Source organism: Lagenorhynchus albirostris, chromosome 18 (assembly GCF_949774975.1).
Source record: "Lagenorhynchus albirostris chromosome 18, mLagAlb1.1, whole genome shotgun sequence".
NCBI lineage: Eukaryota > Metazoa > Chordata > Mammalia > Artiodactyla > Delphinidae > Lagenorhynchus > Lagenorhynchus albirostris.
In genome coordinates this window covers 18,398,709-18,417,460 of record NC_083112.1, presented here as the reverse complement: position 1 = coordinate 18,417,460, position 18,752 = coordinate 18,398,709, and the positions used below count along the sequence as shown (strand labels likewise).

Here is an 18,752-nt window from a genome sequence, read left to right as displayed (position 1 = left end):
AGAACATATTTAGTGATTTTATGGAGTGTAATGAAACTGTCAGGTCTGAACTCTGAATTTTTAAAGGGGTTAGGAAATGGAAGATCAGCAGTGCATTTGAGATACATACAAGTATGATCATTTGTTTTTGTGAAATTTGAAGATGTTGAAGAATCTCATTTTCAAAAGTCCAATCAAGTACTTCATAATCATTTTATGATACTGTATTTGTGGAATGTGCTGTGTAATATTTCCCTATGCTAATAGAGACATCAATGATAAGAAACACAAAATGATGGATAATTTGCCAGGGTTCCTCACCTGTCACAATTCTGAGAGTTACTGTGTTTACAAGATTTCTGTGTTCACCAAATTAGATTATATATGTCAAGAAGCTGCACTAATTCATTTATGGCAGTGCTGGAAACAGTTTGGGGGCATATTTTATCTCAGGTAAAATAACTATCATATGTGGTTGTTGTCTTTCTCCTTATCGCATTGTACTATTGTTTATGATGAGATATGGAAAATTCTACTGCATTTATGCAGATGAATGTAAAATGGCATAGGAATCCAGATAATTTGAAGGTATGTGAATTCTGCATTTTGAAGCTAGACAAAAATCTCTGTTGATTATTTGCCAGAAACCTATGAGTAGGCTTAGAATTCAGTCAGGCGCCTTTATTACAAAGTAGCCCCAGTTTGATCTGTGATGTTGGCAACAATTAAGTGATTCTTAACCACACATACATACATACACACATACATACATACATACACACATACATACATATGTATGTTTAATTTCTTCTAATCGGTCTACATTTTCTTTAGACCTTTAAAAATAATTATCTCAGTTGGTATTACTCAGTGGCATAACTTGAATCCTATAGACTTTCTTTTTCTGCCGTAACATGAAGGCAGATATTTTTGTTCTGTTTTGTTTACTACTGTAGCTCCATTACCTAGAACAGAGCCTTACACTGTAATAAGACCTCAAGAAATGTTTGTTGAATGAATTTCACATACTTCCCAGTCCTCACTGTTCAGCTGTTTATTCATTGAATAAAAGTTTCTTGAAAACCTATTATGAGCCAGGCTTTAGCATATGTTTATAAGAAAAGTCAAGGTATTTGCTTTCAGGGAGCTTTTGTTCTAGTGGAGTGGAAATGGCTCAGTAAACAACTAACCAAATAACTGCACAAAATAATTTCAGATAGTGATAAGTGCTAGCACTTAAAAAATAAAACAGATTGATTTGTTAGAAAATGTGTGAGGGTATATATACCCTAGAATTTGGTGGGCAAGGAAGATCTCTGAGGAGATGACATTTGAGGTACCTGAGTAATAATGAGCCAGCCTTGGAAAGATCTTGGGAGAAGAGCCATAATTTTACTATTCCCTTAAATAAAACCTGTGTAGAGAGGTAAGTTCCTAGAATTTAAAAATGCATTTTATAGTCATCTACTTGCATAAAATCTCCCAAGGTTTGAGAATCTCCTTGGGGGAAAAAACATCCCCAAGGTGGAAAAGGTGACTATTTTTTCCTCTTGCAATTTTTGTCTTGGTTCACTCTGATTCCTGTTAGAGCTGTTTTCTCATCCTCCAGCATTTCTTTGTTTTCATTGTTTCTGCTCTTTCCTTCCTTTTATTTTCTTTGAATTAGCTCTACCTTTTCTCACTCAGTAGGACAGTTAATATATTAATTTTCAATCTTTTCTAAGTTTTTCTTTGATTTTTTTGAGATATTAATTTTTATTTAAATGTCTGGTTAGTGAAAATTACTCTGGTGAAGGTTAAAGACTACCAATGCAGAATTTAAAATACCCATTTCTATCAGTATACATTAATTTGAATTTATAACTGCTTTCCTCCACACCTTCCAGAAACCCATATGATAATTTTAATGAAAGTCCCTAATGAAAGTGATGCCATTATATTTTACCTTGAAATTTATACCAAACAAATATTTCAGATTATATTTAAGTAGAAACATAGCACTTTATGATACATTTCCTATAAAAAGAAAAAATAAGTACTGGTTCTACTGAAGTCAGAAGGTAAATTTTTTAAAATTAATTTATGTATTTATTTTTGGCTGCATTGAGTTTTCGTTGCTGCGCACAGGCTTTTTCTAGTTGCGGTGAACAGGAACTACTCTTTGTTGTGCGCAGTCTTCTCATTGTGGTGACTTCTCTTGTTGCAGAGCATGGGCTCTAGGTGCGCGGCCTTCAGTAGTTGTGGCTCACAGGCTGTCAAGCGCAGGCATGGGCTTTGTGGTGCATGGGCTTAGTGGCTCCACAGCATGTTGGATCTTCCTGGAGCAGGGATGGAACCCATGTCCCCTGCATTGGCAGGCGGATTCTTAACCACTGTGCCACCAGGGAAGTACCAGAAAGTAAACTTTAATTCAAGGATTTTTCTTAACAATGAATGGAATTCTTTTTCCTTTTTTTTTGAATATTTATTTATTTATTTTGTCCACGATGGGTCTTAGTTACAGCATGCGGGATCTTCATTGCCGCGTGTAGGATCTGTGTGTGTGTGTGTGTGTGTGTATTTGTGTATGTATAACACAACTTCTTTATCCATTCTTATTCGTCAGTGGACACTTAGGCTGTTTCCATGTCTTGGCTATTGTACATAATGCTGCAGTGAAAATATGCAGATTTCTCTTTGACATAGTGTTTTCATTTCCTTCGGATATATACCCCCAAGTGGAATTACTGGATTATATGGTAGTTCTATTTAATTTTTTGAGGAATTTCCATACTGTTTCCCATAGTGGCTGCACTAATTTATATTTCCATCTATAGTGCACAGGGGTTCTCTACATCCTTCCCTGCATTTGTTGTCTCTTGTCTTTTCAATGATGGCCATGTTGACAGGTATGAGATAATATCATTATGGTTTTGATTTGCATTTCCCTAATGATAAATGATGTTGAGCACCTTTTCATGTACCTGTTGACCATTTGTATATCTTTGGGAAAACGTCTATTCTGGTCCTTGGCTCATTTTTAATTGCATTATTTGTTTTTTGTCTTTTTTTAATAAATTTATTTACTTTTGGCTGCATTGGGTCTTCATTGCTGCACATGGGCATTCTTTAGTTGCAGTGAGTGGGGACTACCCTTCGTTGCGGTGTACAGCCTTCTCATTGCTGTGGCTTCTCTTGTTGCAGAGCTCGGGCTCTAGGCGCGCGGGCTTCAATAGTTGTGGCACGCGGGCTCAGTAGTTGTGGCTCGCAGGCTCTATAGTGCAGGCTCAGTAGTTGTAGTGCACGGGCATAGTTGCTCTGTGGCATGTGGGATCTTCCCGGACCAGGGCTCGAACCCGTGTTCCCTGCATTGGCAGGCGAGTTCTTAACCACTGCGCCACCAGGGAAGTCCCATTATTTGGTTTTTTGCTATTGAGCTGTAGGAGTTATTTATATATTTTGGATATTAACCCCTTATCAGTTATATGATTTGCAAATATTTTTTTTCATTCTATCGGGTGTCTTTTAATTTTGTGGATCATTTCTGTTGCCATGTAGAAGCTTTGTAGTTTGATGTACTCCCACTAGTTGTTTTTTGGTTTTTTTGGTTTTTTTGGTTTTTTTGCGGTACGTGGGCCTCTCACTGTTGTGGCCTCTCCTGTTGCGGAGCACAGGCTCCGGACGCACAGGCTCAGCGGCCGTGGCTCACGGGCCCAACCGCTCCGCGGCATGTGGGATCTTCCCGGACCGGGGCACAAACCTGTGTCCCCTTGCATCGGCAGGCGGATTCTCAACCACTGCGCCACCAGGGAAGCCCCACTTGTTTATTTTTGATTTTATTGTTTGTGCTTTAGATGTCATATCCAAAAACTCATTGCTAAGACCCATGTCAAGGAGCTTTTTTCCTATGTATTCATCTAGGATTTTTATGGTTTCAGGTGTTACATTTAAGTACTTAATCCATTTCGAGTTAATTTTTGTGAGTGGTGTAAGATAGAGGTCTTAGTTTCATTCTTTTACATGTGACTATCCAATTTTCCTAGCACCACTCATTGAAGAGACTGTGGGTTCTACATTGGGTATATGTGGCTCCCTTGTCAAATGTTAGTTGTCCATATATGCATGGGTTTGTTTCTGGACTCTTGATTCTGTTCCATTGGTCTGTGTTTCTGTTTTTATGCCAGTACCATACTGTTTGTTACTATATCTTTACACTACAGCTTGAAATCAGGAAGTGTGATGGATCCCACTTCATTCCTCTTTCTCAGAATTGCTTTGGCTATTTGGGGTCTTTTGTGGTTCCATATAAATCTTAGGATTATTTTCTTCTACTATAAAAAAAATGCTATCGGAATCTTCATGGGGATTACAGTGAATCTATTGATAGCTTTGGGTAGCGTGTGCATTTTAACAATATTCTTCTAATCCATGAACACAGGTTACCTTTACATTTATTTGTGTCTTCTTTGATTTCTTTCATAAATGTTTTGTAGTTTTCAACGTAGAGATCCTTCACCTCCCTGGTTAAGTTTATTCCTAAGTATTTTATTGTTTTTGATGCTATCGTAAATGGGATAGTTTTTTAAATTTTTTCAGATAGTTCACTGTTACTGTATAGAAATGATACTGTTTTTGCATGAGAATTTTGTATCCTGCAACTTCAGTGAGTTTGTTGATTAGACCTAACAGTTTTTTTGGTGGAGTCTTTTAAGATTTTCTGTGTATAAAATTATGTCATCTGCCAAAAGAGACAGTTTTACTTCTTCCTTTCCAATTTTGATGCCTTTTATTACCTTTTCTTTCCTGATTGCTCTGGCTTGGACTTCTAGTACTGTGTTGAAAAGGAGTGGTAAACGTGGGCACCCTTGTTTTGTTCCTTATTTTAGAGAAAAAGCTTTCAACTTTTCACCATTGATTGCATGGGCTTGTCATATATGGCTTTTATTATGTTGAGATACTTTCCTTCTATACCTAATTTGTTCAGAGCTTTTATGATGAACAGATGTTGAATTCTGTTAAATGCTTTTTCCTCATCTATTGAGATGATCTTTTTAATTTCATTCTGTCAAGGCGATGTATCATGTGTGTTGATTTGTGTATGGTGAACCATCCTTGTGCCCAGGATCATGATGAATAGTCCTTTTAATGTACTGCTGACTTTGATTTGTGGTTACCCTGTTTTTCAAGTATGTTAACCCCTTCCTCCATCTGCTTGCTTTAGACTGATAATCATATAGTCTCAAACGCATTCTTAAAAAGAAGAATCTACATTTTCTTACTCTCCTCCTCTATATTTTATGATTTTGATGTCCTCGTTTACATCTTCACGTTTATCCTTTTGCTGTTCCTTGTGTTTATCATTACTTTCACAAATAGATTTTTTTTGATTTGTATACTGGCTTATTTAAGTGATTTACTTTCCAATTGTGATTTCCTCTTTTCTGTATCTTCTTGCTTCTTTTATACTTAGAGAAGACCTTTCAATATTTATTTTAGGGTAGGTTTAGTATTACTGTATTCTTTTAGTTTTTGCTTGTCTGAGAAATTCTTTCTCTCTCCTTCTATTCTAAATGATAATTCTGCTGGGTTGAGTATTATAGGTTGCAGATTTTTCCCTTTCAAGACTTTGAATATATTTCACCACTCCCTTCTGGCCTGCAGCATTTCTGTAGAGGAATCACCTGATAGCCTTATGGGGGGTTCCCTTTTAATTAACTCTTTGTTTTTCTCTTGTTGCCTTTAGAATCCTCTTTTTTTTTAACTTTTGCCATTTTGATTATATGTCTTGGTATAGGTCTGTTTGGGTTCATCTTGTTTGGGACCCTCTGTGCTTCCTGTGTCTGAATATTTGTTTCTTTAAGTTTGGGAAGTTTTCAGCCATAATTTCTTCAAATATATTTTCAATATCCTTTTCTCTGTCTTCTCCTTCTGGAATTCCTATTAATGCATAGATTGGCATGCTTTATATTATCCCGTAGGTCTCTTATATTGCTTTTATTTTTTTTCTAATTTGGCTTTCTGTCTGCTGTTCTGATTGGATGATTTCCATTATTCTATCTTCCAGATCACTTATTCGTTTTTCTGCATTATTCATTCTGCTATTCATTGCCTTTAGCTCAGCTTTCGTCTCGCAAATGAATTTTCCAATGTGCTGCTGAATTTGGTTTGCTAGTATCTTGTGGCGAATTTTTACATCTATATTCATCAGGAATAATGGCCTGTAGTGTGCTTTTCTTGTAGTATCCTTTTCTGGCTTTGGTATCAGGGTAAAGCTGGTCTCATAAAATGAGTTTAGGAGTATTCCCTCCTCTTCAGTGTTTTGGAAGGGGTTGAAAAGGATTGCCATTAGTTCTTCTTAAAATGTTTGGTAAAATTCACCAGTGAAGCCATCTGCTCCTGGGCTTTTCTTCATTGAGAGATTTTTGATTAATGATTTAATCTCCTTACTGGTAACTGGTCTGCTCAGATTTTCTGTTTCTTCCTGACTCAGTCTTGGTAAGGTGTATGTTTCTAGGAATTTTTCTGTTTCTTCTTAGTTGTCCAGTTTGTTGGCATATAGTTGTTCATAGCCTCTTATGATCCTTTGTAATTCTGTGGTATCAGTTGAGTTGTAATGTTTCTTCTTTCATTTATAATTTTGATTTGGGTCCTATCTTTTCCTTGCTTAGTCTAACCAAAGGTCTGTCTGTTTGCAGATGGCATGATCCTTTATGTAGAAAATCCCAGGGGACTTCCCTGGTGGTCCAGTGGTTGAAACTTCACCTTCCAATGCAGGGGGTGCAGTTTCGATCCCTGGTCAGGGAGCTAAGATCCCACATGCCTTGTTGCCAAAAAAAACAAAACAGAAGCAGTATTGTAACAAATTCAATAAAGACTTTAAAAATGGTCCACCTCAAAAAAGAAAAAAAATTTTTTTGAAAAGAAAATCCCAAAGAATCCTTACAAAAATGACTAGAGCTAATAAACACATTCAGCAAAGTTGCAGGGTATAGGATCAACAAAAAAAATGCAGCTCTGTTTCTACACATCAGCAGTGAAGAATCTGAAAACGAAGTTAAGAAAATAATTCCATTTACAGTAGCATCCAAGAGAATAAAATACATAGAAATAAATATTCCCAAGTTGGTGAAAGACTTGTATGTGGAAAGCTACAGAAATGTGCTGAAAGAAATTAAAGATGACTTAACTAATTAAAAAGACATCCCATGTTCATGGACTGGAAAACTTAATATTGTAAAGATGGTAACACTGACCAAAGGAAGGTACGGAGTCAATACAATCTTTATTAAAATTCCAGCAGCCTTTTTTGCAGAAATGAAGAAGCTGATCCTTAAATTCATATGGAATTGCAAGGGGCCCCAATAGCCAAAACAGTCTTGAAAAAGAATAACAAAGTTGTTGTTCAACAACTAACACTTCTTGATTTTAAACCTACTATAAAGCTACAGTAGTCAAAATAGTATGGTACTGGCATAAGAATAGATATATATAGGCCAATGGAATAGAATTGAGAGTCCACAAATAAACCCGTATCTCTGTGGCCAGTTTGTTTCAGACAAGGGTGCCAAAACTGTTCAGTGGGGAAAGAATAGTCTCTTCACAAAATGGTGCTGAGACAACTGGATATCTACACGCAAAAGAATGAAATTACACCACTACTTCACACCATATAGAAAAGGGAACTGAAATGAATCAACAACCTAAATAAGCTAAAACTATAAAACTCTTAGAAGAAAGGAAGAGTTCATCTTCATGACCTTGGACTCTAAGTGGAGTCTTAGATATGACACCAAACTTACAAGCAACAACAAGAGCAAAATGAAATTAGATAGATTGTACTTCATCAAAATTAAAAATGTTTGTACATAAAAGAACATTATGGGGCTTCCCTGGTGGCTTAGTGGTTGAGAATCCGCCTGCTGATGCAGGGGACACAGGTTTGTGCCCTGGTATGGGAAGATCCCACATGCCGCGGAGCGGCTGGGCCCGTGAGCCATGGCCACTGAGCCTGCACATCCGGAGCCTGTGCTCCGCAATGGGAGAGGCCACAATGGTGAGAGGCCCACGTACCCCCCCCCAAAAAAAAAAAAAGAAAAGAAAAGAACATTATGAAGGAAGTGAAAAGACAACTTCCAGAATGGGATAAAATATTTTCAAATCTTGTATCTGATAAGGGTCTAGTATCCACAGTATATGAAGAGCTTTTACAACTCAACAAAAACAGACAACACAATTTAAACTGGGCAAATGACTTGAATACACATTTCTTCCAAGAAGATATACAGATAGCCAAGAAACACATGATACAATGCTCGACATCATTTGTCAGGGATGTTAGGGAAATGCAAATCAGAATCACAATGAGATATTACTTTATATCCACTGGATATCTATAATCAAAATAACAAGCATTGGCAAGAGTCTAGAGAAATTGGAATCCTTGTATATTGTTACTGGGCGTGTGAAATGATGCAGCTGCATAAGGAGCATGTGGTGGTTCCTCAAACAGTTAAATGTAGCGTTACTATATTACCCAGCAGTTCTACTCCTGGGTACATACCCCCAAAATTGAAAAGAGGAACTCAAATATTTGTACATAAATGTTTACCATAGCACGATTCTCAATAACCAGAAGGTTGAAAACAGTCCAGTTGTTTATCAGGGTCTGAATGGATACATAAATTGTAGTATATCCATACAGTAGAATGTTATTTAACCATAAAATGAAGTACTGATACATGCTACAGCCTGGATGAACCTTAAAAACGTTATGCTAAGTGAAAGAAACCAGTCATAAAAAATCACATATTGTATGATTCTATTTATATGATACATAGAAATGGGTAAATCCATAGAGACAGAAGGCAAATTGGTTGTTATCAGGGTCTTAAAGAGGGAAAAAGTAGAGTGATTCCTTAATGGAAGTGGTGTAGTAAAATGTTTTGGAACTAGAAGAGGTGGTGGTTGCACAACATTGTGAATGTACTAAATGCCTAGAATTGTACACTTTAATATTGATTTATAATTAATATGTGAATTTCACCTCACTGAAAATATTAATAGTGACACTAATGGATTATAATAACATTGATTTTTAAAAGAATCCATGAGCCCATACTCATACTAAGAAACATGTAAAGCTGGGGTGTAGGATAAGGGGAAGAATTCAGAAAAGAAGTCTCTTCTTAATAGAAGAATGCTAACTAGTAACTACAGAAAGAATGGGGTTTTTTTAATTGCCATTTTACAGCTACCACAATAATGTTTGGTAGTAATTGTTGAAACCATTGGGTGAAAGACTGTTAGGGAATAGAATATTCAGAGAGTCTCAAAGTATCACCAACCATATTGATTGTTTATTACTTTCAAAGGGAAATGGTATCTTTATAATAGAGACATCTAAGAGATAATCACCTAAAACCAAGTGATCAAACTTAACACCACTCAGGTATTCTAAAATGGTATATCAAAAAAAGAGTGAGTGTGAGAGTGAGCAAATATGGCAACCCATTAACAATTGGTGAATCTAGGTGAGGGGTATATGGGCATTCATTGAATCAGTCCTGCAGTTTTTCTGTACATTTGAAATATTACAGAATAAAAGTTGGGGTAAAGATGAAATTTGAATATGACCCTTCCCTGTTTAATAGCCTTGCCTAAAGGTTTAACTCCTTAGCTTTATATTTAAGGATCTTCATGATCTAGCCCCTGCTTATCCTCCCAATTTTATCTCTTTCCATTGCATTTCTCAAACTAGTTTAGACTTTAGCTATGCCATACTTCTTCCCATTTTCAAATTGTCCGTGATCAATTTACAGACCTTCTAGAGAATGGACTTGAGGATACGGGGAGGGGGAAGGGTAAGCTGGGACAAAGTGGGAGAGTGGCATGGACATATATACACTACCAAACGTAAGGTAGATAGCTAGTGGGAAGCAGCCGCATAGCACAGGGAGATCAGCTTGGTGCTTTGTGACCACCGAGAGGGGTGGGATAGGGAGGGTGGGAGGGAGGGAGACGCAAGGGGGAAGAGATATGGGGACATATGTATAACTGATTCACGTTGTTATAAAGCAGAAACTAACACACCATTGTGAAGCAATTATACTCCAATAAAGATGTTTAAAATATATATATATCCGTGATCTCTTTCACCCCCATGACTTCATACATGCTATGTGTGCTCTCTTCTGGAATGTTCTCTCCCCATCTTTAGCTTGTTAATTCTTGGTTGTCCCTCTGAACATTATGTAGCTATCATCTCCTCCAGGAATCTTCCCTCATCATTGTGGGCTGAGTGGAACCTATAGTACATTGTTCATATCTCTGTTACACCTCTTATTACACTGTACAGTTAATTGACTGAGTACTTGCCTGTTTCCCTCACAAGACTGTGTATTCCTTGAGTCCTTGGACTGTGATTTATTTTTATTCTTGATGTCCATAGCGCATATAAGAGTAGGTGCCACACAGTGGGTGTTTAATAAATGATTTTTAGATAAATGAATAAATTTAACCTCCTACCATTTTCCTGAACGTCTTATTATAATTTAAAAGAGTTTATCCTTTTTTACTTAATATCAGGATATATCAGTTGTATGTGTACCATGTTTGGTTTTCTTAGTTTTATTTCTTTTTCCCAACTTTGTAGTGAATGAATTCATCACAGGAATTATTAGTATTTTATAGAATTCCATAGTACAACCAGTACTGATAAAGGATCATAATTAAAAGAGGTAACATACATGTAAAGCAGACAGCATAGTGTGACACAGTAAGCACTACTTTGGGTCTTGAACCGCATTAAGAATTTAGTGAAATCTAATGAAAATAGTGAACCCTTCCGTAGAAAATTGTAATACCTACAGAGAATTTCATATATAATTCTGTGTGGTTCACAAACCCTTTGAATAGATATCTATGGCCCCCAGGTTAAGACCTCCTGTGCTTTAACCCAGTGCTGGCCTCAGGTATCATCCTTTAGTAATTCACTACCTCTACTAAGTTCTAACACTAATAAGGAAAGGAGTGAAAGAAACATAGTGGGTTAAAAAAATTTTTAAAGAACCATGGATTTGTTTGAGATTGATAAAAAAATGTATTGGAAATAAAAACAAACTGAAAATCCTCCAGCCCACTTTCAAAATTGTAAGTTTTCTTTAAAACAACTGTTGGATCACAGAGGGAATGAAGAAGTAAATGGCAGAAAATCTAAAAAACAATAGTGAAAATATTCTCTATGGTTAAACTGAGTAAAATTCATGGTTTTAAGTGCATATATTACTAAAGAAAGAATAAAATAGAGTATTCAACTGAAAAAGTTAGAAAAACAACATGGTAAGCCTAAGGAAAACAGAAGAAAGGAAATAATAAAAGTTGAAAATAGAAATTAATGTATTAAAAGAAGCCTACTTAGATGACTGTTGTAACCTCCTGATGAAGAGTTCTTCCTATATCTGGTTGCTACACTGCAGCCAGGGCGATCCACCATAGTATTACCTGCTTACGTAACTCTTCCTTGCCCTTAGAATGGCTCACAAGACCCTTCTTAACCCAACTCCTGTCTACCTTTCGCCATATTTCTAACCTTTTTCCTCCATCATTTCCCCAACCCTTATCTCCGCCTGCCCCATTCTCCAACCATATAGAACTACAGAACTTCTTTTGGTTCATTGAATTTGATAAACTATTGATGACGTTTCCTTTCCTGGAGCTTTGCATTTGCTCTTCTCTATACTTTAAAGGCCTTCCCACTCTTCTTGCCTAGCTAGTTCCTTCTCAGTCTTCAGGACTCAGCTTAACTTTTACATTCTCTAGAAAGCCATTAAATACACAAACACACACACACGTGCATATACATGTATACACACACATGCTCAGGTAACAGACTAAGTACTTGGTCCTGTGTGCTCTGATAGTGCTTAACTTCTCCTATCGTAGCACTTATCACCAGTCAATGTCAAAGAAATGTTTGAAGAAGAGCAGTAATCGAGGTACACCATCAGAAAACATATTTCTAAGGTTACAGTGTTTAAAATGATTAAAATAAAAACATATTTCCTAAGCTACTTTTGCCAAAGTAGACAGTGTTATGGATGAGACAGGCCAGAAGAGTATATTGTGTGCTAAAGGAGCTATCTTAAATTTAGCAGATTGTATTGGTTAGCTCTCTAAGGAAAAAAAATACTTTTGGATCTTCTCCAGATAAATTTGAGGTGCATTAAAGAACTAAATATAAGCAATTATATAAAACTAGAAGAAAAGAAAAACTAGCATTTTTAATCAAACCTATAGGTCAGCGTTGTCCAATGGAAATATAATGCCAATCACATAAGTAATTTAAAAAATTTTAGTAGCCATATTAAAAAGTAAAAACAGGAAAAATTAATTGTAATAATTTTTATTAACCCAGTATGTCCAGAATATTATTTCAATATGTAATCAATATAAAAATTAACAACAAGATATTTTACATGGTTGGGTTCTTTTGTACTAAATCTTTGAAATCCAGTGTGTATTTTACACCTATGGCACATCTCCATACAGACAAAGACAAGCCACATTTCAAGTGCTTGATAGCCAGCCACAAGTTAAATTTAGAAGCAATAGAAGGTGTCACAAAGGAAAAAATAGGTAACATTGGCTACAGGAAAATAAACAATTAAAAAATTTGAGTAGACAAAATGGGAAAATATTTGCAGCATAATATAGTATATTATTATTATTACTACCATTATTATTCAGAGAATTCATATGAATTGCTAAGAACATTTAAGACCCCCAAAAATAAAGAAAGATGACAACAACCAGTTTACAAAAGAGCCAGTAGCAAATGTAAAGATAGAATTTAACCTCGTTAATAATCAAAAAAGTGCAAATTAAACGATAGTAATATACTGTTTTCATCTATCAAGGTAGCAAAGATTTTAAAACTATAATTTTTAGGGGTGCAGAGAATGTGGTTAAATGGTGTTCTCATAGACTGAGGAGGAATGTGAATTTGTAAAACCCTTTTAAAAAATAGTTTAGCAACAGATAAGGGAATTCTATTTCTGGGAGTATATCATAAGGAAACAATACTAATTATAGAGATGGGAAAACTACATACCAAAATGCTCACTACCTAAATTCTTTAATTAAGAGAATGGTTAAGTAGTTTATGGTATAAACATTCGATGACAGACTTTGAATAATAACATTGGAAAAGTCTTTTTTTAATATTAAACCAAAAAAAGACACAGAATTGGAGGTCTTATTTTTCCCCCTTATATTTAAGGGGGGAAATTAAGCCTATACATAGAGAACAAGACTAAAAAATTTATGAGAATGCTAACAATGTTTATTAGGATGGAGGGACTTCAGTTTTTTTCCAGTTTTTTGTTTTTCTGTTTTTCAGATGTCATAAGATTAGTGTGTATTACCTATAAAATAAAAATAAAACTACTCAAAATTATGGGATTAATTTAACATATTTTTAAATATATTGCTAATTTGAGATGTCATACTAATTCAGGGGTGCCATCTTATTCTCTACCTATCAATTTATACTTTATTTTTAGAAAAACACAATACTTTACAATTGGTGAAGTAGGCATAGATGATCCAAATATTCAGTAGTTTAACTCCATCTTTGTTTCAGAGTGAAATTTATTGACTTTCCAATAAAATTGTGCCACTGTCTTTTTTTATTCCCTTACTTTTGGCTTGAGTCTGACCTCCAGAAAAATGAAGTAATTAATACTTTCAACAAATGTGTAATCCCCATTTTCCTTCCCAGTTCCATATGATTAAATAGCTCACATCTACTCTCTTACTAGCAACATTTAATATCTTGATATACTGATTTACTCTGTTGCCCCTTTGATTAATACTTCTTCCCCTCATTTTAAGGTTATCCTGGTACAAGTTAACCCAGGGGAAGCGTTTACAATAAGAAGAGAAGATGGACAGTTTCAGTGCATTACAGGTAAGAATGGTTATTGTCATTTGAGACAAGACTAAAATTTATGATACATAAAAGTATATGTGCTTGCAGTTTCTTCCTTTCTTTCTCACTACCACCACAAGGCACAAACTCTGAATACTTTATGGCTTAACTATTACAGTAGCATCTTAATTAGTCTCTTTGCCCTGGTTTCTTGATTAATCCTACTCTAATGTCACTCCCCTGCTCAGAAATCTTCAGTGAATCTAGTTCAGGTTCCTTAGTCTTTTTGAAAGATCATTTCATCTTTTGCTTGCTTCCCACTTTCCTTTCAATACTGTTTCCCTTCAATCTTGCTAAGTTGGTTTATTCACTGTCTCTGAACCTTTCTTGTACTTACTGTATTCTTCTTCTTATCTAGAATTTACCCATATCACCACTACCCCCAGCCTATCCAGATGTTTCCAGACTGAGCTCAGATCTTATCTTTAAAAGGTTTTTTATAAAGTCTTTAGTAAGCATCCCTTCCACACTACTTACTAGCCAACACCCCCCCACACACACACACACACACATTTGTGCCAAACAAAAATGTCTCCAGATATCACCAAATGTTCCCTGGGAGGCAAAATCACCCCTAGCTGAGAACCACCACTCTGTGTGAAGATGAGAGCAATAAAAAGGTCACTAGCTTTGGAATTAGAGAACCTGGTTTTAAACCCCAACTCTGCCACTTAACTGGCTGTATGAACTTTTGCATGTTATTTAACCTCTATCAGGTACGTTTCTCAGTAAAATTCCTATCCCTGTGCATAATAACACACCTCATAGGATAATTGTGAGGGTTGACTAATATGTTTATAAAGCACTCTAAACCAGACCTGGCACATATAAGGCACTGAGTAAGTGGTGATGGTGGGTACTGTAGCGGTGTTTAATAGAAAGTGACCCCATCTCCTGTGAAAGCCCAAAACACCAATTATTGTGCCATTCATTTAGCAAGAATGTACTTTTTTGTAACATTTCTTCCAGTTAGTATTTTGAAAAGCCATTTAAATTTGTGTGTTTAACTTGGAATGTGTATTCAGTCTCTCCGGCTAAGTTTTAATAAGGACTTTATGGGCAGATAGCATTTCTTACATTCCTTTGTATTCCCTTCAGTTCTTGGCCTTCCACATATTGGGTACCTATCTAATAGTTACTACTTTCATTTGAAAAGAGCACGTTAGAAGTGGGGAGACCGTATGCTTTATCATCCAAACCAGGATACTTTAAGAGTGAAAGTGGACCCTAGCAATTACTCCACAACAATTAGTGTCAGCCAAGATTGTCCCAGGCAAACCAGGACTCATGATACCTCCCCCCCATTTAACCTGGGCTGTCAAGTCAATGCAAGCAAAGAAGAAATAGATCTAACTCTTTCTAGAGAAGCAGTTAGCTCAATAATTACAATTAAAACTTTTAACCTGCCATTTAAACCTTACATGTCTTAGAGTTAGCACTTTCTCTAAGTTAATTTAAATCCTTTGAGCGGCAGTTATTTGGTAACTTCACAAATAGGAATGGTCCGCATATTATGAGCTTAAAAGAAACCAGGTAGTAGAATTCATAAACAGTATAATAAACTTTGCCTATCTTTACTTGTCAATTAGGTTTTCATAAAAATAACTTCATTTTTATACTGGGTACCTCTTAGAATGTAAGTTTTTAGTAGAGCACACACCTTAGCTTTATTTGTACATCTCTTTTCATATTGTTTTCAATAAATATTGTTTATGATGGAAGCATTTTAACTAATATAACATTGGTCTTTTCAAACACATCTGCAAATGAGGATACTCATTACTGTTTTAGTGTGACTTAAAATGCAAAAACTGATCATTGCAATTGGATAACCAGACGTTGAATTTTAAATATCTTATATTTTAAAAGTCAATTTGTAAGTGTAATTTGTAAACCCCTTCCCTCATAAAATCAATTTAATTGATTTTTTATGTGGCACTTATCCCTTCAATCAGAACCAAAAAAGCGTATCTAGTTTATAATGTGCCTGTAGTGCTAACAGTATCCTAATAATAAGAATTGACTATCATGTGAAGGATTTTTATGCAGGGACACATTTCTTTGCTTCAGGAGAAAACGGAGACTCTTCTCTCTATACATCAGATTATAAGAGTGGAGACTTTGTTTTAAAATTACTACTGGGCAGAGTTTTAAAAACACAGGAAACTTTAGCGGGAACCATACAGAAAGTAAAAGGCTCTCCTCTCTTTATGTTTTTGTTTGTCCAAAATTAAAAGATGGGATATAGATGAAAGGTAGTAGTGAACAAGAGACTGGGTTGAAGTCTTTGTGAAGACCAGCATGCCCTCAGTCCAAGCAAGAGAAGACAGGACAAGAAAAGGCTAAGGACTGCTGGGGCTCATCCTCTCCTCCCTTTTTTTGCTCTTTGCCATCACTATTTCTATCACATGGCAGTCATCTTCTTGACCTAGTTCTTGAGCTAGGTAAAAAGTAAGAGTATAGGTAGAAGTGGCTGCAATATATGAAAAAGAGAAAGTGTTAAGGGAGGAAAATCATGTGCCAATGAAACTGACAGAAAAATAGGGTGCCTAAGGCCATCAAGTTAGGAAAGCTTTTCTTTTCACAGCCACTATACTAAGAAAACCTCTGTAGTAAAACCTAAAGAATTGAGATAAATCCAGTGTAAATTAATAAGCATTTGAATTAAAGGCTGTGCTTTTTAAAGCAGTTTTATTACCTATCAAGAATTTATAGAAACCAAAACTAAGTTAAAGAATCACAGGGAATATTAGAGATCTAAATAATTCCCCTATTTTATTGGAGGTTCAGAATTTGTGAGATACAGCTAGTTATGGGCAGAGCTCAATATACTACCTTTTTCCTACTGTATAGCATACTGCTTAGATAGATAAAACTGCTAATACTTTTTTCATGAATTTACAAAGTCTCTGCTGAGGTATACTGTACCAGCTGCAAGGGATTCAGAGAAGACTATGACACAGTTCCTGCCATTCAGGAACACAGTGTAGTAGGGGAAAGGGGGGAAAATTAACAATTGTACAATATAAAAAGAATCATTAGAAACATGCATAGGGTATTGTGGGAGCATAGGAGGACTAATCACAGAGTGATTATGTCAGGGAAAAAACCCTTCAAAGAAAAAGTGACACGTCCTTGTCTTTCAGGAAAATACCAGTTGGCCAAATGGACAAAAGGGTCTCAAGAAAGTGTTTTAGGCAGAGAGAATAGCGTACAAAAGCAACAGAAGGAAAGAGCAACTTGATTTATTTGAATAACTGCAAAGAGATTGGAATAGCTAAAAACAAAACAAAACAAAAAGTTGTATAAAGGGGATATGGACAGAGATGAATCTGAAAATATAGTCACCTCTTGAAATGGCTTGACTACCATACTAAGAACTTTATTATAAAGGTGAGGAAGAGCCATTGAAGGAGATTATACAATAGAGTTAATATCCAGTTTACAGTTTGGAAGGATCAGTGAAGTCTTCGTTTTCTGTTACCATGTGCTCACCTGTTAATCTGAAAATCTCCCTACTTCAAACACCTAGAAATGTTCAATAAAATGTAACAAGTATTCTTTTAAATGCATTGCATAGCTTCTCTCTCTTGCCTTCACCCCGAAAAAAGAAGAAAGAAAAAAAAAGAAAAGAAAAGAAATTGTTATGGGCCAGAAACAAGGACTTTTCAATATTTGTTTTTTAAAATATGTTTCATATTTATGATGAAAATAATATACTTTGTTTATTTAATGTGATCATTTTTTATTGTTCCATATCATTCTTTCTGATTCTAATACAGGATCTGATGTCTATCTTAACTTACCTTTTGCCTTATTTCATGTCCTTTTAGACAATGCACAACTCTTAAATATATAAAAGTGTAGCTCCCTGCCTTTTACTACCTTTCAGTTTGCCATTCTGCTCATTGGTTAGATTTATTTATACTATCTGATTCTAACCTATACCTCATTTTTGCCATCTTAAGTCACTGTTAATGGGTTTTAGCACAAATACCTCATTACTTTTGAAATTGAAGTACTACCTTGAATCTCTTTTTTTTTTTCTATTAAAAGTTATTTTGAAACATCTAACAACTTGATGTTTTTTGGATTTTTTTAGTGATTGGATTGATAGCATGTCAACAAATTGTTTTTTTTATAATGATATTATGGAAATTCATTTTTGCTTGGTAATTGTGCATAGGAATGTAAAAATTTATTATGTGAATAAATCTTAAGGTTTAGTATTAATAGATCTTTGTAACAAGTGCTAAAGACTGCCCTTCTTAGTTTTGTTTTGTGGGGAGGTACACAGAATAGAGAATTAACCGAAGTTTCTGAATTTGGCTTACTGGTGATGTCCTAGAAGCACATTTTGTAGACAGTATGTGGTGAACTCTTAAGATCCCTGTTGTAGAGCTGGCTTTCCTGGCAGTAAATTGGTACCCATCCTTCAGACATTATCTGTTCTGTGAAGTGTTTGCAGACAAGATCTTTCTTCAGTTTCTCGCCTCTTCTACCCCCGATACACATACAGAAATCATTGAGGGCAGAAATTGTTTGACGTGTTTGTTAATCTCCTGTCTTGCATAGCGCCCAGCACATAGAGAATGCTCAGTAAATGTTTAATTAAGTTGAATGAGAAAGAGAAAAAACTAACCTTTCTTGAGCATTTCCATGTGCCAAGCAAATGGAGTCTATATACACAAAAAATTTTATCTAAAAATCCTGCTTATTGAGAGGCAGGTATGGCTTTCTTTTTTTCCCCTTCTTCCATGACATCTCAAAATGAATAAATAGGACTAAATAATAAGAATTTATTAAT

The 18,752-nt window shown here is 35.5% G+C and overlaps 1 protein-coding gene across 4 annotated transcripts in view; it reads left to right on the top strand.

Moving 5' to 3' along the window:
- The window catches only part of FNDC3A (fibronectin type III domain containing 3A), a 162,873-nt gene that overhangs the window by 47,649 nt on the left and 96,472 nt on the right, over nt 1-18,752 (top strand). For all 4 annotated transcript variants that reach the window (XR_009536732.1, XM_060129009.1, XM_060129010.1 and 1 more), the window contains one exon: nt 13,849-13,924. Coding sequence is in view for 2 of the 4 variants with exons in the window: in XM_060129010.1 (XP_059984993.1) it covers nt 13,849-13,924 (76 nt within the window). In the remaining 2 variants the exon portion in view is untranslated. The remainder of the gene's footprint in view (nt 1-13,848; nt 13,925-18,752) is intronic.